Raw genomic sequence first — 27,500 nt, forward strand, 5'->3', positions numbered from 1 at the left:
ATAAAATTCGTAATCCGTATCAAGAGTGTTACTACATTGTTTAGTGGAACGCCAAGCTGTCATTTCCTGTCGTGGTAACATCATTATCTCCGTTCGATAATCTGACAGTGATTTTTAGGGCTAAAGAGCTTTTCGCTAAGAGGCTTAGTATTTTTCCAATTAATTACTAGATTCTGGTAGGAAACTATATACTCTCAAAACATCAAATAACCAGATTTGCTAGCCTAACTTGAATTTGCAATATATACTGAATTACTGCGCGAATTTTTTTTTTACAAACTACGAACCAACTAAGGTGTATATATATATATATATATATATATATATATATATATATATATATATATATATATATATATATATATATATATATATATATGTGTGTGTGTATAATATATATATATATATATATATATATATACATATATATATATATATATATATATATTTTCATATATATATATATGTGTGTGTATAATATATATATATATATATATATATATATATATATATATATATATATATATATATATATATATATATATATATATATATTTCAATCAACACAATAATTAAATAGCCCATATGACGCAAAAGCTCAGGATCTGTAGACTTTAAAATCATATCTTGATCATTATAACACATATTTTGCCAGAATACAAATAATAAAATTTTTTACCATATGTAAGTTGAAATTATTGAAATGACACCACATAAGCCTAATATAGGAATTTAAAGAAATTGTGGTTATCGGTACCTAGTAGAAGCAGTAGGTCTATAGCAGTGGTTCTTAACCTATATTCGATCGAACCCCAAGGGTTCGGTGAGGCAGTGTTAAGGGTTCGACGGAGGTAACACACAAATGATAATTATGAGAGGGGCACTAGCCAAGGGTAAGCCACGTAATTCTGAAATTGTCTATGAAAGGCAACAGCAAAAGTCACATTTATTTGCAGTAAGTATTCATTATGTTTTTGTGTGAAGTTCATATTTTGTTGATTTTATTCTTTGAACACTGGTTTTGTGTGCAAATGATATGGGGTTCATATTGTGCAATAATACAATATATACCTATGTTTTGAATTGGAAATATATGTTGATATATTTAGGTGTAACTTTCTTTATATTTTCCTCTTTATTTCATCTACCTATATCATCTATATTTCCATCTATGAAGGGTTCGATGATTGTACATATGACACTTGCGGGGTTCAGTATCTCCAACAAGGTTAAGAATCACTGGTCTATAGGCAAGCCAGTACATAAAACCTCCTTTGATTATTTAAGTACCTCATAGTCACGAGTTTACAACCCTTACTGGTATCATTAAAATTGTATGGAATAAAAATTAAAAGTAATTCAAACATGTGGGTATTTGTGAAGGGGAAAACTTATATTGACGACGATACCACACCTCCTTGGTTTTTGGCATCTTTACAATCTTGTGACGATACTGTTATTCATAACGTATGACCTTAAACTAGACTATAAATAAATAGTCTTTTACCTACTGCCTGAATTTATGCGAGTTTCACATGAATACATTTAATGGCAACATGCAAAGGGTCGACAAAAGATTTCAATCAAAAGTAATCTTCAACAATGCTTTGGCAAATGAATTGTAATCTCAAGATACTTTAGCACTAGCTCTAAATGAATCCATGCCTCAATTAACATCGCACAAGTTGGATTGAATTTATGATTTCAAGCTATATGGCCCAGGTCTGAGGTCTCTTGGGCCGTTTAGCATCCAGATGCAAATGGGGGAAAAATCCGCTCGGAAATAAATTGTAATCTCCAGATACTTTAGCACTGGCTCTAAATGAATCCATGCCTCAATATCCATCGCACAAGTTGGATTGACTTTATGATTTTAAGCTATATGGCCCAAGTCTTAGGTCTCTTGGGCCGTTTAGCATCCAGATGCAAATGTGGGAAAAATCCGCTCGGAAAAAATTCCGCACCAAGGCAAAAGTAAACATAAGTTTGGCAGCAAGCGGAAACGGAGGTGCAGTTACGAGGCAAAGGGACACTACAAAAGCCCTTAAGTAATGGCTTCAGTGCACCGCATGAGGTGCACTGGCGGCACTGACCCCCTACGAGGTAGAAAACGAACTGTTAGAAGTAAAATTGATATACGCGTTTTCTCTTCGTTGGACACATTTAAAAAATAAAAAAATATTTTTCACGATCATAAACGCCTTGGAAACCAGTCCATCATATTTTTTCCAACACTAAATCCAAGTAGAAAATATAAGTTTAATGCTAGAAAAAGGACTATTATCAAAATATATCTAATTATTCGTGTACTTAATTTACTATAAATACTCAGCGATCTAAATTTAATGTTTTTCAGCTTGTTGGATTTTTTTTTTGAAGAGAGAGAGAGAGAGAGAGAGAGAGAGAGAGAGAGAGAGAGAGAGAGAGAGAGAGAGAGAGAGAGAGAGAGAGAGAGAGAGGAATTTGATATCAGTCGTAAATACTTCAAACCGGATTCATACGATATTTAGTTTTAAAATTATTACGCCACTTTGATATCCTAAACTATTCTGTCACTGTTTTTGAAGTTTTTAAACAAAATATTATTCTGTGTTTCACCTTCACAACGCAGATAAAAAAGAACAAGGTCAAATTTCAAGAAAATAGTTCTCGATCCCAATCGGTGATCTTGACATGTAATGTATTTTTTTTTTCTAAAAAAATAAAGTTTTCCAAATTATTCCAATTCCACAAACTGGCAAAAAACTGTTTCGTATACCTCAGCGTAGGTTAGTTTCCAATTTCACAAGTTGCTTCTCCACCTTGTGGTCTGTTAAAGGATATCAGCAAGAAGTCTGTTACCACCCAGAATAGGTCACATCATGTCTCTTTCTTCTTTCTCTAACGTGATATTGTCAGAAATTTATTGCATCACATACACCAGCCAAGAGCATTACCCCATGGTGCGTTCTATAAGGCTTTTATTGCGGTCGGACCGCAGCCCTCTGGCTTTCATATCGCAGGATAAACAACTCAATTTTGCCAGAATTTGATAATGCGGGATGGGGCAACCTTTTCTGAATTAACTTTCCTTTAAGTGAAAAACAACAAATAAACAACGTAAATGAAGATTTCATAATTTTGTGTCGAAGATTGAAATTAAAAAAGGCTTATTATTAGTAAAACACTGACGGCTAAATATTTAGATAGATATGTACACACAGATTCAACCCTTCCCACCCCTCCCCTTCTTCTTCATACAGCACAGCTAGTCCCTTTCACCCCTTCAGAGGAATGTATGACCGAACAGTCATACGTTCGGTAATGCCACTCAGCGTGACAGGAAAGATATATATATATATATATATATATATATATATATATATATATATTTATATATATATATATACATATATATATATATATATATATATATATATATATATATATATATATATATACAGAGAGAGAGAGAGAGAGAGAGAGAGAGAGAGAGAGAGAGACTTGCTCTTTATTATATAGGGGAGATGAGAATAAAGTTGAATTTTGATATGATGGTGATATACGTTATAGCATTATAGAAATGAAAAGAGTAGTATATTCTATTCCATCATGATGGCTGTAAATTACTAAAAGGCGGACGGATATCATAAATACTGTATACAGAGTCCATTCGCTGGAGCACAGCACGCAAACATGGCATAAAACAAAAGGTATTTTAGACTTTGAGAAGGGTACATATATTACATAGCTTTCTGTTTGTGAATCTAATATATTTCGCTAATGTAGTTTGGCATCTGAAACTATGAATATATGTCTGTATATATTTTAAACTTATGTACATGACCCGCGCAAAAAATGATGACTAATTATTCAGATAGATATGCATCCACACGCGCACGCACCAGGGTATAACTACTTTCCCTTACCCTTACCAGAGGGACGGGGAGAGACCAAGTATATTAATATTATCTCTATTATTATTATTATTATTATTATTATTATTATTATTATTATTATTATTATTACTAGCCAAGCTACAAACAAAAGAGGATGCTATAAGCCCAAGGGCTCCATCAGGGAAAAATAGCCCAGTGAAGAAGGAAATAAGGAAGTAAATAAACTACAAGAAATGGTAATGAACAATTAAAACCAAATGTTCTAAGAACGGTAACAACATTAAAATAAATCTTTTTTATATAAACTATAAAAACTTTAAAAACACAAAAGGAAGAGAAATGAGATAGTATACTGAGCCCGAGTGTAGCCTACCTTCAAGCAAGCAAACTCTACCAAGACAGTGGAAGACCATAGCACAGAGGCTATGGCACTAACCAAGACTAGAGAACAATTGTTTGATTTTCGAGAGCCCTTCTCCTAGAAGAGCTGCTCACTGTATCTAAAGAGTCTCTTCTGCCCTTTCCAAGAGGAGAGTAGCTACTGAACAATTACAGTACAGTAGTTAACCCCTTGAGCAAAGAAGAATTGTTTGGTAATCTGTGTTGTCAGGTGTATGAGGACATCAGAGAATATGGAAAGAATAGGCTAGGCTATTCTATGTATGTGTAGCCAGAGGAAAAAGGAACCGCAACCTGAGAAAGGGATCCAATGTAGTACTGGCTGGGCAGTCAAAGGACCCATAAACTCTATATGGTCACGCTCATTGGCATTTCCAGACGTATATGTAGGTAGTAGGTTGGATAGGGCACCAGGCACCCGTTGAGATACTACCGCTAGAGAGTTTATGGGTCCTTTGACTGCCCAGCCAGTACTACATTGGATCCCTTTCTCAGGTTGCGGTTCCTTTTTCCTTTCCCTACACATACATCGAATAGCCTAGCATATTCAGCTTTATTATATGGGGGAGACTATTATTATATAGAGGAGATTTTCAAAGAATGGTAATAAGACCCAGTAGTGAATTAACTTTCACTGTAGGAAAATTACAGTGAACTGGCGCATCTTCTTTTCCCTGATTCATAAAGGATCGGCATCCGTTAATGAACTGCATTTCTTAATTTGTTACGGTTTTGCGGATAAAATATTTTCCTCAGTTGAACCACTGGCGCCATCATGTTTATTTTTGTCGTGCACCAGAGCATAAGAGTTTGGTCGGAAATGAAATGACAAACATCCTGGCAAAGCCAGAAGTCACTTTTGTAGCATAGAATGATTTCGGGACAATTTATAACTATTGCAAATAGCTTTTTCAAAGCCTAGCATCTCATTGATAATAACCGAGACTGGCTGAGAATTAAAGTCACCTATCCCATAGTGATATACTTAAGAGGAAATTGTTTCAACAAAAATCCGCCGAAAAAAAAAAAAAAAAAGAAGAAGAAGAAGAAGATTCAAGACATGTTAGTGGACACAGAAGGAAAGCTGACTAAACGTTCTTTCTATCCATCACGAAAATGAGGATTCAGCGCCATTTCGTATCTTTTCCTAATTACCAACTGCCCTCCCTGTCAGCCTACTACAGTGGATTAAATGGAACACTGCGAATCTACCGTGATTAGGATTCTTGTACCACCTCTTGCCTTTAGGGAAGATAAGATTCATCTCCCGGATGTTTTCTTTTGAAGCAAGAAAACACCGTAGAGAAAATTTTCAATAAGAACTCATTAACATTTCTACGCCAGATAATTAGAAATCTTAAATAAGAATAAAACGTGTATCAAGACAGGACTATGCAATCATTTCGTCTGGAAAATTAAAGACTAAATTATTTTCTCCTCTCCATTGACTGAATATTGCCGGGTATACGAATGTAGACCTTTCATATATATATATATATATATATATATATATATATATATATATATATATATATATATATATATATATGATAATTTTTTTGCACATTTAAACGTGTTTCTTTCATATTTCAAATAAGCCATATATATTAATACATTAAAGTCTGGATTCTCTTAACAACCTCGGGATCAGAGCCCAAGGCGGAACCACCCAAAGACTATGATATCGGACCGGCGGGGATTTGAACCCTCGTCCAGGATATCTGTATGCCAGTGACCATACTACTACGCCACGAAGTGGCGGAGTGGTATGGTCACTGGCATACAGATATCCTGGACGAGGGTTCGTGGCGGAGTAGTATGGTCACTGGCATACAGATATCCTGGACGAGGGTTCAAATCCCCGCCGGTCCGATATCATAGTCTTTGGGCGGTTCCGCCTTGGGCTCTGATCCCGAGGTCGTTAAGAGAATCCAGACTTTAATGTATTAATATATATGGCTTATTTGATATATATATATATATATATATATATATATATATATATATATATATATATATTTCTGACCATTCTCATAATAATAATAATATCGTTTGGTATGAAAAATTATATAATCCAATACTTCTATTACAGGCTATGTCCAATGGTTCTTCAGCCTGTGTGAATATACAGAGCAAATTAGGTTGAGAATAAGACACGTACGCAAGCGAGAATCGAAATTTGGATTACAGGACATCATCTCATATGGCAACATTACAAACATCAAATTTTGTAATTTTCATAACTTTTTAATGAAAAAAGTATTACCTTTAAAGTGAAGGGTGGCTTTAAAAGGTAGATAAAAAAGAAAATCTCCAATTCGTAATATGACTGCTCAAATAAAGTAATTCGCCTCGTTTGTAATTACAACGATTTAATATTAAGGGTATCTTAGTCTTCAGGTTATTCCGGCGTTCCCTGTATCGGTCTTTATTCTAATTAATCCTTCCAGTTCAATATAACTTCTTCCCGTAAAAAACTACCTTCCACCATTGATGTCTATTTCCCTTTGTCGGTATCTTTATATCCTGCAAGAAACATTCTTCTCCACAACCCCTTAGTTAAATTAAGTTTCTCTGAGCACACACTTTTGTTCGGAAAAAAAGGGCAAATATCAACCTTACAAATCTTACACTCTCTCACAGCCTTCAATCTTTTAGCCTCATGCTTTTTCTATAACATAAATTTTTACTGAATATATTACTGCTTTTGCCTACCATTTTACTTTGCATAAATTGGTCTTTATGCCTTGCAGGGTAATTAAGATTTGTATTTCAACAGCAATAGTAAAAACGGCTTCTTTACAAATATAGTCTTCCGATATGCGAAAATGGACATATACATCAATTATTTAGGCTACAGTTATCTTTCCTAATGGAAATCTATGAAATTATTTTCTGCAGGAATTAGTACCCATTTTCATATATATATATATATATATATATATATATATATATATATATATATATATATATATATATATCTGTGTGTGTGTGTTATATTCACATGTAGCGTTCCTTTGGTGTGACCAATTTCTTCAACTCACAAAGAACATAAATTTTGCCGAACTGAATGTAATTTATATATATATATATATATATATATATATATATATATATATATACAAATTCATATATATATATATATATATATATATATATATATATATATATATATATATATATATTAAATGTTTGTGTTTAATGTAATGACAAAAATTTTCCTTTCTTTATCAGGGCAAAAGAGAAATTAGATCTTTTTGTATATCGTGTTAGCTGTAAGAAAGAGTATACATCACGAAAGAAACTAGACTAAATGACAAAATGAGCTACATTTCTTGACTATAAAATATAGTAGTTCGTTAACCTAACTTATAACACGTAATATATTCATCTAATTAAATATTGCATCTTGCTTTCAGTCATCAAGAGCACCTACAGTCCTTCCAATATGCATGTGTGAAGACCCTCCCTTACTCGAGTCATACTTAGATATTAAAGTTTAACGAACGTCTGCAGCACTTTCCTGTAATGGGGAAGATCCTTGCCCTATTTCCTACCCTCGACTTATTATTCTGTCTCTTATTTTTTTTTTTTTTTTAAATCCTGCATCGCTATCGCCTAACGTTGCAGTCGGATAGACGGTCGTACTCCAACATAACATTTAAAAAATAAACATGTGGTTTGCAATACAATTTGGGTGATATTCTATTTATCCCAAGTGAATTCTTTATGCACCCGTTTGTAATTTTTCATGTATTTTCATTTTCAAGGAATAGAGCGAGGCAAAATATGGAAAATAATACCATTACTGTGTTGTATATGTGTCGAATAATAAACATACATTATAGAAAAACCCATGGTAATATAACATGCTGGGACGGACTAGCGTTCTTGGTGCGGTAACCAATAAATTTACATGAACTATACCCGACAAATACATTTAAACATATTCCGTAATACATGCCGTCAATTTTCATCCAATGTCTTCATGGAACACAATAAAATTCAGCCTCAATGTATGTCACATACCAAGACATACAAATTTCTATAACATGGAAGGGAAAACTCAAATATGCTATGCGGGAAAGAAAAACTAAATATCAGAAAGAAATTTTAAAACAGATCCACCCAATTTCTGCAACTTGCCCTTATATCTTCTATATGACCCTCTTGTGCAAGGAGTATTCTAATCGAAATAACGTGGATGGGACCCAATACTGACGAAAGAGAAAACATTCCGTGGTGACAAAACATTTTTCATCAAGGTAAAAGAGTGTGATCTCGGGAGCACTTTCCTTGCTATCTTTATCTTGAATTAAGATCTAGAGAACAGGATGTCTCTGTGTGGAAGGGGGGGGGGGACAAAAGAAGAGAAATCGATTGGGAGGGGGGAGGGGTTGAGAGGAAGAAAATTACGAAAGAATGTTTGTATGGAGAAAAGGCTAGACAAATTAGTATGGGAAAGACGGGAAAAATGAAGGTAATTGAGATGGAACAAAAAGGACAAGGGTTAAGTGACTGGTGTGGCAAGTTATTATTATTATTATTATCATTATTATTATTATTATTATTATTATTATTATTATTATTATTATTATTTGCTAAGCTATAACCCTAATTGGAAAAGCAGATGCTATAAGCCCAAGGGCACCAACAGGGAAAATATCCCAGTGAGGAAAGGAAATAAGGCAATAGATAAACTACAAGAGAAGTAATGAACATTCAAAATAAAATATTTTAAGAACGATAACACCATTAGAATAAATCTTGCATGTATATACTATAATAAAAAAAATATAAAAGAGGAAGAGGATTCGAGGGAATAATTTCCTGCAACATGACGTATTGGAGTTTTACCAAGTATGTATATTATAATGGAAAATAATCAATGTGTCACATATATGCATTCACCTAACATACTTCTTATAACTATAATGCACTCGGTATGCCACAAGGACATTACTCTTATGAATATCTACTTCTTTTTTGTCGTTAGAAAATAAACCAGTCTGATCCAGTATTCATATAACGAAAATTGTGGCTGGTGTATTTTGCTATCAGAAATGTGATACAACAAATATAATCCACTTGTTAATTATTGACATGCTATGATCTAAAATTAAGGAACAGTTTAAACGAACCCTGATTTGGATTATACTTCACAAAGCGCGTAAAAACGAATTTAATTGAAATGAATAAATTCATGAACTAGAACGCCGTCAAGCTCTCCGAAATACAGCTCAAGTACCTAATTATTCAATTACGTAGCAAGTCCTTGCACATTATGGAAAATAATTTCGAACTTTGAAAGGATACGCCCATCAACTCTATGGGCTGTAATTCTGAGATTCATTACTTTAAAAACAGATTGTTGGACGTTTATTTCCCCCTTCAAAATAAAGACAGCATATTCAGAATTTATTGAATATTTCTACTATTCTAAAAATATTTAATTTTGATTGTTTAATAAGTCAGTAGTAGTTTATTAATTTCCTTTCCTCACTGGGCTATTTTTCCCTGTTCGAGCCCTTTAATTTACACCATCTTGTTTCTCCAACTAGGGTTATAACCTAGCTTGTAATAATAATAATAATAATAATAATAATAATAATAATAATAATAATAAAATTTACCCAATTCCATTCGAATTAGGTAAACGCTTAATTCTATCAAAGTTACTGATTCTATAGCAGGAGTGTATTTTAGAATGGTTTCGGCAGTTATAACAGAAATAAGAAAAACTAAGTTTTGGCAAACTCAAAACTCAAACTCTAATCGTTCCTTTATAGTTTAATGTTTTTTTACTCAATGAATTTTGAGTTAGTCCAAAACTATTTGAAAGTGAAAATGAACTGTACAACTGAGAGCTGTTTACAATAAATTCCTTCTAGAATCAATTCTAATATACAAACGAGTTTGCTCTGAAGGCATTGAATTTAACGTTTGAATATGGTCGGAAATACTTCCAGAAGGCTTAGATATTTGCGAGATCGATCACTTAATATTCTTTCTCTACACTGTACTTTAAATAGCAATCTAATATATTATCTAGTTCCTAATTTTGTCATTTACGCCTTAATGAAAAAAATACCCCTAATCAATAGCTCTGCTTAAAAAAAGCATGGTACTTATTCAAATAAAAATAAATTAAAAAAAAAATATTCAATATAACCGAAGAATTAAAGAATTAGTCTACTACAATTTACGATAAACAAATATAATCTCGTTTACAATAAATGTCCCAGTTACTCAATTTAGTGAGATCAATCATCCTGGTGAGGATCTGGGTCACGTGGCCTCAAAACCTGTTGGAAAGTTCAACCCGCCCAAACACTAGTTTTACATACCACTATTCAATTCCTCATCGCCACCTATAACCATCTCAACATAAGTATGACCATGTAAGTTCTTAAATTAATCAGCAATGTCACTAAAAACTACAATAATAATAACAATAATAATAATAATAATAATAATAATAATAATAATAATAATAACACAGTAGACAAAGCATGATAATAAGATGCAGATGTAAAATCATAGGTAAGCCAAATACGATGTGACAAGAAGCAGACGAAGTGGACAATGTAAAATAATAAGCGAGACAAATGCGATGAAAAAAAAAAAAAGTATCATTATTAAATACGTCATTTGTCGATCTAATTTTTCAGTCAGCAAAGAACTAACTTTACCTCCAGAGGGGTAATATTTGATCATATACACTACAGCCATCATTTATCTTAATCAAAATTATTACATTTATCATTAACGGGTGAAGGTAAGGTTTGATGTACTTTATTTGGAATTACTATATTAGAAACTCTTTCAGATATACTTCTATATATTCGAGGTTCAGTAGCGGTTGTTATCGTCCATAGTACAGTAAATGGTACCGCAAGATGACGTAGCTGAAAAAAAAAAACCCAATGAAATAACGCTTTGGGCAGGAGACATCTATCAAAAGTGTCTACTCATTTACTGAACGAAAAGTAGGGCATGTTTTACGCCTTTCATCATCATACATCCCAATCTTAACATGAAATCTATATTTTAAACATGTCTCAAGATCCTAGTGAAAAGTGCACTTAAAACATATATCAACTAACTATATGACAAGAGCTGATGAAATTGTGATCACTAAAAGGAAGAAATGAACGTAACAAGCCACAATAAGGGAAAATTTTCAAAGCAACCAAATACTATAGTGTATTCCAGGCCCAATTCAAATATATTAATTGCAGAAACCTTTGCACAAATAAAGCGAATTAAATGAAAAAACTAGCGTGACTTAGTCATAGGATACTAAGATTTTTTTAAATACAGTGAAATATCGTTGAAATGATTAATATAACATTCTCTTCGTTTTCAATGGACCCCTTTAATCTGAAGATTTAAAGTAAGTACACTACATCCAAATGTTCAATAGTTTTTTGTAATTAAAGAAAATATAAAAAGTACTAAATATAGAACCTTTAAAATCTCATACATAGCATTTAGATAACAATATATAAGTAAGTGCAATACGTAAAGTATCTTTTATGTCCCACAGACAGATGTTAACACCAAGTCATAAAAGGCTGGAACACATGGAGCACGCCCCCATCCACGCTTATTTCCCGTCTTTCGGAACCAGACGACATTTGAGATGCGTCTTTACAACGCCTCTCCCCAAGATAGTAGTTAACTTTGCACGTTAAACTTCGTAACGCCTTTGTTTATTTCAGCTCGCTGTAAGTTTCACAATATCCTATTCTTTAGAAGGTAGTTCTTCCATCGCTCCAAGGCAAACATGCTCCCTTTAAGTTTTTGGGGCGTTTCCAACGGGAGATCGAGTGGTGTATTTAATAATTTTACGGCTGCATCACATTTCATGGCAAAGTAAAGGTAAAATATGTTTATGAAATCTATGTTCTGTGTTTGATTCCTGAAAAGCTACAGCAATAAATACATCACTCCTACAGTCACCTATATTCCTAAACTTTATCAGAAGCATGGAAGAATTATATAATACATGTATGTATATATATACAGTATATATATATATATATATATATATATATATATATATATATATATATATATATATATATATATATATATATATAAATATATATACATATACATATATATATATATATATATATATATATATATATATATATATATATATATATATATTTATATCGAGAAGCGTAAAGTTCTTATAAAACATCAACCTACGTAAGTGATAACTATCACAGCACCATTCCAACGCCACATCGAGAAACGACGTGTTAAACGAAATGTATTCACTAGGGTTCAGCGCCTATGTGACACCTAATTATAAATACGAACGACACCCTCTAAGTGAAAGAAGTTCAGTATTTCCTTTATTTCACATAAAAAGAAAAATCTTTTTGCAAATATGAAAACTGTTCTGCAGCATTTCCAATATTGGAAGAAAGCCGAACCTCCCCCCCCCCCAAAAAAAAAAAATGAAATCTATTGCCGGTCAAAAGCCAAGGAACTTTCTATACATCACGTGAATAGCAGATGTCTTTGAAAGGACAAGAGTTACATTTTCTTACTCTTCCAGAGCCGCAGCTTGCCGAGGGTAAAAGTTTTATTTTTATTCCTTCTTCTTTATAGACCGGTTCATTATCAGATTTACCTGACCTGTTTAAGGTCTACCGGTCTTCTGCTGATCTACAGTAAAGTAGGAAATGTACTACTAACAGTGATCGTGGACTGCGATCAAGTTTTGACTCCATCTACAAACATTTATCATTTCCCCAGAAAATGTTATTAATTTGCTTACGATGAACAATATTGTGAGATTTTTCTTACTTTCATTGAGATGGGCGTACTTTTGCAAAATTCAATCCCTGATCTATCCGGTTTTTTCCCAGTTCTAAAATTCATACATAATCATGATTCATTCTGTTTTTAACTCTTATCAAACAACTGACGAGTCTGCAAGTGTTAAAGATTAAGACGCAGACAGAATCTAAAATAAAACTATGCATATATATATATATATATATATATATATATATACATATATATATATATGTATATATAATATATATATATATATATATATATATATGTATATTATATATATATAATATATATATATGTATATTATATATATATATATATATATATATATATAGTTTGTATATATATATCTATATATATTATATATGTTTATATATATATATATATATATATATATATATATTATATATGTTTATATATATATATATATATATATATATATATATATATTATATATGTTTATATATATATATATATATATATATATATATATATATATATATATATATATATATATATATATGTATATATATGTATATATAAAACCTCGAGAAATTTTCTAAACGTTAAAATAAAAAATGGAAAGCTACGGTTGTACCAACTAGCAAACCATTTCCTTAGAACAAATATCATTCGTGTAAACTTATAAGAGAGACATTATCCTAATGAAAGTTAAAATCATGAATGAAAAATTATTGTCAATTAAAAAAAATAAAAAGTAATGCAGTTTCCAAAAAAAGATTATCAGCAATCACAACACAGGAATTTTCTAGCAAATTATACATTATAATCAGAATTATCTATTTTCTAGCAATTTCCAACAAACTATTATCAGAATTATCCATTTTCTAGCAAACTACACCTAATTATAACCCGAACTATCCATTTCCTAACAAATTACACTTTATTAAAATTAGAACTATCCATTTTCTAGCGAATTAAACTTTATTACAACCAGAATTATCCATTTTATAAAAAATCTCACCTTATTAACTATCAGAATTAGGCTACCCATTTTCTAGCAAGTTACACCGTATTACAAGTAGAATTATCCATTTTCTAGAAAATTACAATCTGAATTATCCATTTTCTAGTAAATTGCAATCAGAATTATCCATTTTCTAGCAAAGTATTCCTTATTACAATCAGAATTATCCATTTTCTAGCAAATTGCAATCAGAATTATCCATTTTCTAGCAAAGTATTCCTTATTACAATCAGAATTATCCATTTTCTAGAAAAGTATTCCTTATTACAATCAGAATTATCCATTTTCTAGCAAAGTATTCCTTATTACAATCACAATTATCCATTTTCTAGCAAATTACAATCAGAATTATCCATTTTCTAGCAAATTATAATCAGAATTATCCATTTTCTAGCAAATTGCAATCAAAATTATCCATTTTCTAGCAAATTGTAATCAGAATTATCCATTTCCTAGCAAATTATAATCAGAATTATCCATTTTCTAGCAAATTGCAATCAGAATTATCCATTTTCTAGCAAATTGTAATCAGAATTATCCATTTTCTAGCAAATTGCAATCAGAATTATCCATTTTCTAGCAAATTGCAATCAGAATTATCCATTTTCTAGCAAATTGCAATCAGAATTATGCATTTTCTAGCAAAGTATCCCTTATTAAAATCAGAATTATCCATTTTCTAGCAAAGTATTCCTTATTACAATCAGAATTATCCCTTTTCTAGCAAATTACAATCAGAATTATCCATTTTCTAGCAAATTGCAATAAGAAAAGTGTTCTTTATCACAATCAGAATTATCCATTTTCTAGCAAATTGCAATCAGAAAAGTGTTCTTTATCACAATCAGAATTATCCATTTTCTAGCAAATTGCAATAAGAAAAGTGTTATTTATCATAATCAGAATTATCCATTTTCTAGCAAATTGCAATCAGAAAAGTGTTCTTTATCACAATCAGAATGATCCAACAGGAGATTAAAAGCAGACTCCAGAGAGATTTCGCCAAGATTCCGAACAGCTGAAACGCGTAATGAAGCGAGCGATGATCCCGTGAAGTTACGGCGCTTTTGAACTTATTGAATCTGTGACACCTCAATGCAATCTAATTAAGAGATGAATTGCCTCTAATTACCGTGCTGACAATCAATCGGCTTATCACTCCTCACAAGGAATCACTTTCGGTTTCAAATCTATTTTAACCCATGTGACGTCATTCAGAAGTGACGTCACTTTTTTAATGAGTTTTCCAGAATATGAATGGGACTGACCTTCTAAACGTCACTATTAATGTTGGTTTAACAAACCTATAATCTGCATTCCTAAAGTAAACTATTACTAAACAATAGACACATAATTGTTGTTCCGATAGTAGCGGTTTTCTAATATAGGTATTTGTTGAGGACGTGACAAAACGGTTGAAAATTCCTGAGAATAGAGCATCACTTCTTCCAACACAAAGCAAAGAGGATAATATATATATCACGTTTGAATTCAAAATGATACAAAGTAATACATACCTTAAAGGGCAGTATAGATAAATTAGGAAACTCAAAAAGTCAACAGAAAATTAAGTGAAAAAAAAAAAATAAAGATTCATAAAAATTTCTTATGTTGAAATCAAACTTCTGTTTCCAAGTTCGAGATATGAGCAATCATGATATTTAATATCTCTTAATTCATCTCATACTCTAATGTATTTTTCCATGTCCCATAGGCCACCCCTTCATCAAATTTCAATAAAATCTCCCTAAGGGTGGTTTCTACAATCAAACATTATTATATGACCATATTAATCTAATAACCTGGGTAAGGTAAACAATGACAACCTGAAATCTTTAAAGAAACAATATAAAACTCATAGAATATCTAAAGGGAATAATTTCAAAAGGAGGAAAAATAATCGAGACTTACGTTTCTTTAATTTCATCGGAGATCCTTCTCTTGAGTGTCTTATCCAAAGACGAATGGATGGTCCGGATATGACCTAATATATTCGGCTGATTATGCGAATCCGAACTCATGGTTCCTTGTTTGGGTAAGTCGAGGTTGCACGTCGGTAGAGGATGAAACTATAACGCCATAATTAACGTTTTTTTTATTTCTTTATCTTAATTTGATTCTATTTTCTAATCACCAAAAACGTATTAAATCACTTTTGTCTGAAAGAATTTGACCTTCGGCCAGGAATGCGAACACGTTTTACACTAAATGTACTTTTTTAAGGATTTCTAGATGCTATGGTCAATTAAACAATGTTGTTATATCAATCTGGGAAAATTACATAACTTTCTACTCACTTATTTTCTATAAGTATTGATTTATGAATCACTGATACTAGTTTTTAGTGAATCAAAATTAAATATTTTAATAATTTCAAGAAGATAACAGCACACTTTTTTTTCCTTCATAGGAATAAAACTTAATGCCCTAATCTAGTTACAAACACTTTCAGCGGACGACACCAACGTATCAAAATCAAACGCCATCATTTACTACATCACGTTAAAGCAAAATACGGAAGAAATGCAATGTGAAAAGTTTTACTTGTATATAACCTATACGTTACTTATAAAGAATGCGTTCTTTTAAAGCATTATCATTATTATTGCTACTATTGTTGTTGATATTATTATCATTATTGTATCGAATAAGCCTTGAAGAGCAATAAATTGCTAAATTTCATATGAAGAAAATGTAATGTTAATAAAAATTTATACAAATAAATGAATAGCTGGTGTAACGAAACATAAAAAATAAGCAAATAACCACGATGATTCATTATTAGAAAGAAGGCAACTAGAAATATTGCCTCGGACGTATCATCCAAGAATACAAAGCAAGGATCTACTGAAACTGTTCATTGATCGAGCGCTTAAAAAGAGCAAAATAGCAAGCGCTCCAAATATACAATTACTCAAACATATTGAAAAACACATCACGTCTGCGTTCAAGTAAGATTTGACAGCATATCCATCAATTGGGATATGCTATCAGTATCTATGTGACACAGGAAACGCCTTATACAAGACGTGGTCTCGCTGCTTCATTTTGTGGAGTAGCTTCTCTCTCTCTCTCTCTCTCTCTCTCTCTCTCTCTCTCTCTCTCTCTCTCTCTCTCTCTCTCTCTCTCTCTCTCTCTCTCTCTCAGACTAATGATTTTCTAAATTAGTAGGGAAATCATACTACATTAGCCTATGTTAGTGTTCTACAGAAAGATAAATAGGAGAAATAGTAGTATATGGAGGAATGAGTATGGTAGAAGGATGAACACGCGTCTTAGACCCGATGGTTAAGAGGATTGCAGAAGTACCGACATCCCTGAATATTTCATACAACTGTGAGTTATTATCCACAAATAAGAGAGAGAGAGAGAGAGAGAGAGAGAGAGAGAGAGAGAGAGAGAGAGAGAGAGAGAGAGAGAGAGAGAGAGAGAGGATGGCCCTGAATGTGCATCTATCTAATATGCGTTTATATACTGTAAAAGACCAGAGACACAAGGCAAAATCAATGACACAATCGCAGTTCAAACGGATTTATCAGAGCAAACATAGCTCCTCTTTTCTACTCCAATATTCACTCTTTTATTTATTCTTTCCTTGAGCCTTTTCATATTTTTTCAACCCAATTTACAGACAGATTACTCTGTTAACAAAAATATTTTTTCTAGTGCGGGCCATTCTCAATCTCTTTCATCTTGGAATCTACTGGTATGGACATGATAAATATCTCGGACTCCCACGAATTAAATTTTTTTATCATAATACATTCAACACGCACGATATATCTTTTTTACTTTATTTAAATTCATTTGGAACAACAATTCATTATCCTGGATATTTACTACTTGATAGTTATTGTCATTACAAGTAATGAGAACACATTCACAAACAACGACCCGGAGGGCCATAAATTAATATAGCAAACTTCCTCAAATATGTATAGAAATAGCTACTGAAAAGCAAAAGGAAAAATATTACGCAAACAATATTTTTATAACAATCATTTAATGGGACTGTACAATAACCAATTTATTAGGTAGTAAGTAAATAAATAAAATAAAACGGTAACGTTTGTTATTGAATGTAGTCTTTAAGTAAAGCATACTATAAAGAAAAACAGTGGAAGGGCATGACTCTGACGGCAATATTCAAAAGCCAAGCACAGTAACCTCACTCAGGTACTGGGTAGTGGGTTAAAAATGTATGCCTAATCCAAAGCTCAACATCTCTGTAGGCCTACCTGACTGAAAGGAAGATGACCAAGCCAAAACACTGTCACATAAAAACCTATGCATATATTCTTTTTATCAAGGACCAAAAAGAAAGGGAAGACCATTTTCTTTTGCTTCTCCTTTATATAGACGGCTATATTGGCCGTTTCGTGATGTCAAATATTCTCCAAAACATTGTATGTATTTGCTTCTCTATTTTCTGTATAATTAATAGGAAATTTCATTGGCGATTGACCGGTATTTTGTCCTCTGTTATTTAGATCTTCTTTGGGTAAAGCAATTTACATGCCGTAGTGATAAGTGTCAAGCCTCCCAAAACATAATGACATTTTGAGAACATGATTTAATTAATTTGATCTGTCTAATAACTTCTATTCTATCGAAAATATATATTGTTCTACGCCCCCGTAACTTTTAAATACATTACCTTGATCTTTCTCATATTATCTATTTTTACAGAAAATATATATTGTTCTACGCCCCCGTAACTTTTAAATACATTACCTTGATCTATCTTATATCATCTATTTTACAGAAAATATATATTGCTCTACGCTCCCGTAATTTTTAAATACATTACCTTGATCTATCTTATATCTTCTATTTTACAGAAAATATATATTGTTCTACGCCCCCGTAACTTTTAAATACATTACCTTGATCTATCTTATATCATCTATTTTACAGAAAATATGTATTGTTCTACGCCCCCGTAATTTTTAAATACATTACCTTGATCTATCTGATGTCTTCTATTTTACAGAAAATATATATTGTTCTACGCCCCCGTAACTTTTAAATACATTACCTTGATCTATCTTATATCTTCTATTTTACAGAAAATATGTATTGTTCTACGCCCCCGTAACTTTTAAATACATTACTTTGATCTTTCTCATATTTTCTATTTTACAGAAAATATATATTGTTCTACGACCCCGTAACTTTTAAATATAGTACTTTGATCTATCTTATATATTCTATTTTAAAGAAAATATATATTGTTCTACGCCCACATAACTTTTAAATACATTACCTTGATCTATCTGATGTCTTCTATTTTACAGAAAATATATATTGTTCTACGACCCCGTAACTTTCAAATACAGTACTTTGATCTATTTTATATATTCTATTTTATAGAAAATATGTATTGTTCTACGACCCCGTTAACTTTTAAAAACATTACCAGATTTAATATACATTGGATAAACCCATGTACGTTGTTAAAATCTATTCAATTCATTTTTATATTGCAAACGTTACACCACCCCTATACACACACTCATCGCAACACGTCATCTGAGTAGAGTGAAAAACAGCCACATCGTCACATCAGAAAGTTGAGATAAGGTCACATCTTAGGGATCCATAGAAATACCGATCAACATAAGTTGGTATCCAAATCAAACATCAGGTTCAGAGGTCGGCGAACCTCTTGGTGTAAGCTGCTCAGGTTAAGATATGTGGTAACGTCCCTGACTGGTAAACACCAAACTGGTTCGAGTCCAGCTCAAATTCGTTAGTTCCTTTGATCGCTGCAACCTCCCCATTCTTGTGAGCTAAGCAAGGGTGATTTTGGGGAGCCTATAGGTCTATCTGCTGAATCATCAGAAGCCATTGCCTGGCCCTCCCTGATCCCAGCTTGGATGGAGAGGGGGCTTGGGCGCAGATCTTATGGTATATATGGTTAGTCTTTAGGGCATTGTCCTGCTTGATAAGGCAATGTCACTGTCCCTTGCCTCTGCCATTCATGAGCGGCCTTTGAGCCTTTTAAATTGACCTTCATTTTGAAATGCGATATTCCAAAGGTAGCCTGATCATAGTCACAACTTAACGGTTGAAACAACTGTCAACTGGAACTGTTAAATGGAACTACAAAGTTGTATTTTGGATTTTTCCTTTGAAGATTTGGCCTGGAGAAATGAAGAGATGTTGCCTACAGAATTGGTAGTAACTGGATAAGATGGAAGTCCATGCCCAATAATTAAACCCTTCAAGCACATGCATGCATACATACATACATACACACACATATATATATATATATATATATATATATATATATATATATATATATACTATATATATATATATATATATATATATATATATATATATATATATATTTATATGTGTGTGCGCGAGAGCGCACGCGATAAAAATTAAAAGTAGAAAACATTAACAATAAATATAAAATTTCTAGCGAAATGGATCGATTATAGCGTAAGCAACGCCAAGTGAATAAAATCCGTGCACAAATGAATAAACAAAATTATAGAAGCAAGTAAAAAGAGAGAGAGAGAGAGAGAGAGAGAGAGAGAGAGAGAGAGAGAGAGAGAGAGGGGGGGGAGGGTAGATTTTAACTGGGCGTCAACATCTCTACGGTGATGTTCAGTAGACTGAGCGTGAAATCCTCTTCTCCGGTCCTAATGACGAGACTCATGGTACCAAGTGGTTCATCAAACTAGTCGAACTTTTATTTCTCTTTTTCTTTTCCTAAAAGGGGAAGGCAAGGATGGGATTATAAACAGGAAGAGAGGAGAACAAGGGAGAAAAGATTTCTTAAAGAGACTCAATAATGACATCGGGATACAAGGTGAGAGAAAAAAAGAAAAAAAAGAAAAAAAAATAATCTAACCACTGGGAAAGGTCTAAAACCTTGCAAGGCTCTCATCTTATTGTCTTATATCTCTCTCAATTATTTTGCTATATATATATATATATATATATATATATATATATATATACATATATATATATATATATATGTGTGTGTGTGTGTGTGTGTGTATGTAAAAGAGAGAGAGAGAGAGAGAGAGAGAGAGAGAGAGAGAGAGAGAGAGAGACTTCGAATTGTTTTTAAAGTTTGTAAAGGGTTAACATTTATTAATATTATATATATATATATATATATATATATATATATATATATATATATATATATATATATAAACATGGATATCCTTAAATCCCTTGTTTCCACGAGCAAAATACCTGAATAGTACTACTCTTACTAGGTATAGTAAAAAATTATCTCAAAGTGACTATAGTGTAGCTGAAGTCACCGAAGATCCCCTATTTTCCCTAAATGTCCAGAATTTTAATAATTGGGTCATAATGCCTCAAAACTTTGACTGGTACAGCCTTTCTATAAAGGCTTTCTGGTTTGACTTTCCTTACTTTAAAGTCCGTTTATGCATTCTTTCTCTATCCATTTCCTTACCGTATCTTCATTATGTAGTTACATACTTATAAATTTTTATTAGTTACCAATTGTTCAATATTTCCCCTATCAACATGGTTATCCCATTCTAGTCGGGTTTAATAGACGAGTTTAGATTTTTTGCTTTGTTCTATGTAAAATATACTTATTACGAATTGCAACAGTAATCATACTTAAAAATCATTAATAATTGATGAAACATTTCTGATAATACCACGATGCTATTTTTCATCAATTCTACCAGGATTTATTCTTCGTAAATAAATCATTTGTCAACAGGAAATCTACCCTATATGAACTTAAATTCAACCCATTGCATATTAGAGAAATAGAAATCAATCCATTTGGTGTTTTCTGATAATTTTTTTTTAACGTGATCTTGAGCAGTGGGTTAAGGGAATGGCGACACATGCAGTGATATATGTATTATTTTCTTATGAAATTTCATCATACTAAATTAAATAAAAGAAAATATTTATATAAATAAGTACAATTTATAAGTAACTGCCTGAATTCCAAACATGGGTTTCTAGTTATAAAATCGTAATTCCTATTTTTGAAATACAGCCTTTTAATGTATGTCATCACCTTTAACAACAACGTTATAATGCCATCGTCTTTAATAAAAACAAAATTATCACTCTTGTCACGATAATGGCAACAATTGTCCTCCAAAAAGCTCCAGTTCCTATTGTGTCCTTTACATTATTGTTTAAAAATTCCCTTGTTTCTATCGAGCCTTTAAACCGGTATTTATATTCCCCAATTTGATACGCAGTATATTAGAAATGAATAATGCTTTGCCTACTTATTCAGAAATGAGAGAGAGAGAGATATGAAAGCACGTACACCACCATACAAACACACACGCACGTATGTGTGTATATATATACATATATATATATATATATATATATATATATATATATGTATATATTTGTATCTAGTATATATATATATATATATATATATATATACATATACCTGTATATATATATATATATATATATATATATATATATGTGTACATTATATATATATATATATATATATATATATATATATACATTATGTATATACATATAATGAAAAGGACAGATAAGGGGAGTGAAGAGAAGACGATCGATTGACGAACTAAGAATGTTTGCATAGAAAAACCATAAGCAGACGTAAGTGGAAGGACATGTCTGAGGTCATTGTTCTGTAGTGGACTAGTACCGGCTGATGATTTATATTTATATATATATATATATATATATATATATATATATATATATATATATATATATATATATATAGTTACTTTTGTCACTAACAGAAATTTCTGAATGGATACGTCCACTGCCTACTTCTACAGAAAAACATGACCCAAAGACATATAGTCGAATCCCGGCTAAAGTAGATGCCCTTTTATATATTACCAATTTCTGAATTTTTTGCATGGCAGTAAATTAGTTAATGAGATTTAATTGTGGCACAATATACATCTATATATATATATATATATATATATATATATATATATATATATATATATATAAACATATATATAAATATATGTACACATATATACATATATATATATATATATATATATATATATATATATATATATATATATATATATATATATATTCAACGGGTGTATAATACAAAGAGGACTGATGATACTTCCATTTAATGTGGATCCCTAAAGACGTCATTAAAGAGGAACAACTCGTATCTGGAGTCTTGAAGATGACATCAGCAAAAGAATCTGCATAACAAAATCGATTACGAGAATGTCTCCTTGACGTTCACTCACTAATCAAAATCTTTACAGCATTTCATAATAGGAAATGCTATACTCAACACGATCGGAACCATTAAGCGTGAAATTTGAGAAGCAAAGAGAAAATGACTATTCGCACTACAAGTTTATCAAGAAAATTGGTACGTGAGAAATCACGGTGCTTACTGATAACTGAACTGTCGCGTATTCTCTTTCACATACTGTATATTTCCAAAACATTTTATTTTTCGCTGAACACGTTTGCTCTCTTCTATTTCTTTTCCTAAAAGATATTCTATTTCCTATACTGATAAAATTACACGAAGGCAATTTTCGTTGGATCTTCACCTGAAATATTTTTCATCTTATTCGTCAGACTTCCATATTTCTCCTCGTCTGAACTGTCAAATTTTTTTCTTAATTTTACCACCTAATTGTTCTCCAATTCCAGTTGCTCTCGAATTCCATTTACTCGCCTTTGGAATGAAAATGTACCTTTTATTTTCTAAATTGAAACTGTTTTCTTGCCTCAGGTTTCCCCTTTATAATTTTTTGTCTCATTTCGAAATGAGCATTTGGATTCATTATTTATAGGAAAGCTTTAACATACACCCTATCCTTAATAATGAATAGAACTGTTCACAAGTAATTACTCTCGTAAATACTATAGAATTGTTTCATTCTAAAAATGTCACGTTATTAAATATTTCTGCCTGAACGAGTCCTTTCAACCATTTCTTTACTTAGATTTTATTTGATGGAAATAATGATTTGTACCCTAGACTAATCATTTCTTCTACTTTTCATAGAAAAATATTAACTACTTTTTCCTTTTAACTATTTACCTACGATCTCGAAAATAATATAAACGGAACATGTCATCTTAATTAGTACTCTTTCAATTCTATTACGAATAGTAGACTTCTTTTATTCCTAAACATACTCCCCTCACCTGAGAACCAAACCATGTTGGGTCCAGTCACTTTAAGGTAAGATTCAGCCTCAACGAAACTTGGGCAGTTAAAGGGAAGGAATGAAAAGAAAGTGTAGGAGGAATAGGAAAGGTAACTGAGGGAATGTGCGATTTATACTGAACGGTTTTCAATATGGACTGCAAGCCATTCTGCACCATATTGATTTTATTATCATTCTATGGAACATATAGACATAAATAAATGAACACACACACACATATATATATATATATAAATATATATAAACACACACACATATATATATGCAATATATATATATATATATATATATATAAATATATATGTATGTATATATATATATATATATATATATATATATATATATATATATATATATATATATATATATATATATAAATGAGTGTGTGTGTGTTATGGCTTTCATTATACATTAAACACAATTCTGGCAAATAATAATCTATTAGCAGGTTACTCAATTTTTCTTTTGGTAATTTCTCACTAAAAACAGACAAAAAAAGTGACTGGTTTGGTTTTATTTTACACACGTGAGACTGGAACCTCTATACATTGCCCGTAGTTTGCCTTTTAATGTTTAAATCAAGTGTTTTCGAAGTCTACACTTGTTTCCTTGAATATTTACCACTTACGAATTTCTGGAATCATTTGTTTGAAAAATGAAAATTACTGAATCGTCAGGAAATGTACGCAGCATTCATAAAATGCTCTTGAATATGTTGTGGAGCCAACGGACTGTGAATCATTTCAATTCTAAACTTGTAGTCAAGTTATAATAGAGATTTAATGATGTGTTAATCTATTTTCCAGCTGCCTAAATCTTTCCACCTCATTCATTTTTCCATAAGGAAAATCACACGCATTATGAGCTAAACAAATTTTATCGATTCAATATCTTGTAATCAAGCTGGTCGAAGCTCTACGACTCGATGTGACAGACAAGAGGGAAATATAACGTGGACTTTTTTTCAGGACAAGAAAAAGCCGACTGGAAGAAATCAGAGCACAACAGGGAGCGCAGAAAAAAAGATAATAAAAAAAAAGGCTGGGAAAAGGCGAGTTCCGTGCTGGAAAAGGTTCCTTTCATTCTACTCTCAGGCTTCTATCAAGATCATTTTTTAGCTTTATACCAGGGGTCTTGGTGTGTATCTATGGACGCAAAGTGGAAGTATATTCATATTTGCTAAAATATTTTCAAGCTTCCTAACTATGAATAACTGGCATTTCGTTGGTTAGTTGAAAATGTTCTAACAGATAAGAAATTAAATCTTTTACCGTAACTTCCGCATAATACTATGGCTCGTTTGCAGCATCTTTGTAAAATACTTTAAAGTAATATTTACAGGCAAACGTTGGCAGCTTAAAAGATACAGAGGTGACATAAGCTTTTATTTCAGCTAACAAGATTTGGGGGTTTTTTTTCTACTATTTTTACCTGACTAATAATTTTTCTTCATTGAAGAAGCCTCACCTTTCCTCTTCCGCTTTGTTAGTTTAGGACCTGGGCTAGAAAATGGAATTCGGAAGCCTTTACCTTTGCTCTTATAAATAAGAGCTATATTTATTTACTTGGTTGAATCATACCCTAACTAAGCAAAACATAGGGAGGTGACAAATAATCAAAACTTTAATGTCAGGGAACTATTTCAAATCCTTAGAGATATTCCCTTTATGAGAAACTCACCCTGAAATCCCTATCCAGACCTGCTTATCACTCAGCACAAGTCTTCTAAATAGTTGACAAAGTGATATTCTAATGAATCTTTTATATGTGAAAAGGGAACATTACCATTTGTCTCCTACGACCCCATTAATGACGTTTATCGACTAAAAAGGATATATTTAATTTTCTTAAGCGTTTTAGGGAAAAACTAAAACTTTTTACCTTTCTGTTGGGTAAACAGGACAGAACTCCTCTCTTAATAGCTTCAATGGTTCAAAATAGTTACTCTTCTCTTCACGTTTTAATTCTCTACTGTAAAATTCCTGTCGGATTAATAACTTCAAAGGAACACAATATTTCTTTGGTTGCCTGTCGCAAACTCATTAAAAAAGCACTTAGTTATTAGTTAGTTAAATTCCAATTACCCACATATGCAATGGCATTTATTAAACGTTGTTTGAAATTCTTTTTTATTACCTTTCCCAATTCTAAGTAGGTTATGACAAAGACTTTTTAAATCGATCTCTGTTTTCATAATACAACCTATATTAAAACACCTAGATTTCAAATGAAAATAAATCGAGGCCAAGGGCTGAGTGTGAAAAAAAAAATCCTAGAATACAGAAGATGATTATCAAATACTTGTGTCCACCACTCTCATCAAATACACACACACACACACACACACACATATATATATATATATATATATATATATATATATCTATATATATATATATGTGTGTATATATATATATATATATATATATATATATATATATATATATATACTACATGTATATACGGAAAAATGTTAAGCATATGCATAAGCAGCTATGTATTCTGTGAGCTTTTTATTTGCTAATATTTCATGTTATACAGTATACAATGCTGCTCCATGGACCGATGCCTTTAAACCCAATATAAATGACAAAGCTTTTCCCTTATAACTACGGTAATTTCGCAGGGAGTAAGATACAACAGTATGGTATATACAAAAGAAATATAAGTAAATTTCCAGGTTTTTTTTTTCTCTGCTAACAAATACCTTCTTCAGCGAACTTTAATATTCGATCTTTATCAATGTGTATTTATGTTCTTATAACGGGGTATGGCGATGCGCACCCAGCGGCTAAAGTGTACATCACTGTTGAACGACTTTTACGACCGAAGGTCGTTAATGGGGGACAGGAATCTGAATAATGGCCTCAGTGCCCCATTCAGGCATGGAATATGAGATAGTTTTTTTCGTCTTTGTCCATGGTTTCGTTTTTCTCTTCAGCATGAAATAATCAGCTAACCATGACGACGAATACAACACTCAAAGAAATATGTCAAGAATATTAATGGAAGAGCAAAAACACGGTATTATACAGGAAACTGAAAATTACAGAAAAAACTGATCTTGTTATGTGCTATCGCAAATGTATCAAAATGATACCCAGACAATTTTAGCCCTTATACCACGCTTGCAGTCGCATTGAACAACACCCCCCCCCCCCTGTAATGCATCTCCTGTTATTAATAATATTTTTCTATCTCCTCATTATTTCA

The 27,500-nt window shown here is 31.8% G+C and overlaps 1 protein-coding gene across 11 annotated transcripts in view; it reads right to left on the minus strand.

The window, feature by feature from the left end:
* The window catches only part of mtd (mustard), a 933,126-nt gene that overhangs the window by 662,223 nt on the left and 243,403 nt on the right, over nt 1–27,500 (minus strand). The window contains exon 1 of one of the 11 annotated variants that reach the window (XM_068366638.1): nt 15,997–16,121. The exons of the other annotated variants lie outside the window; for them this stretch is intronic. Coding sequence (XP_068222739.1) covers nt 15,997–16,106 — 110 coding nt within the window. The 5' untranslated portion in view covers nt 16,107–16,121. Of the gene's footprint in view, nt 1–15,996; nt 16,122–27,500 lie in introns of those variants that run through there. 11 annotated transcript variants of the gene reach the window in all.

This window comes from Palaemon carinicauda, chromosome 44 (genome assembly GCF_036898095.1).
Source record: "Palaemon carinicauda isolate YSFRI2023 chromosome 44, ASM3689809v2, whole genome shotgun sequence".
NCBI lineage: Eukaryota > Metazoa > Arthropoda > Malacostraca > Decapoda > Palaemonidae > Palaemon > Palaemon carinicauda.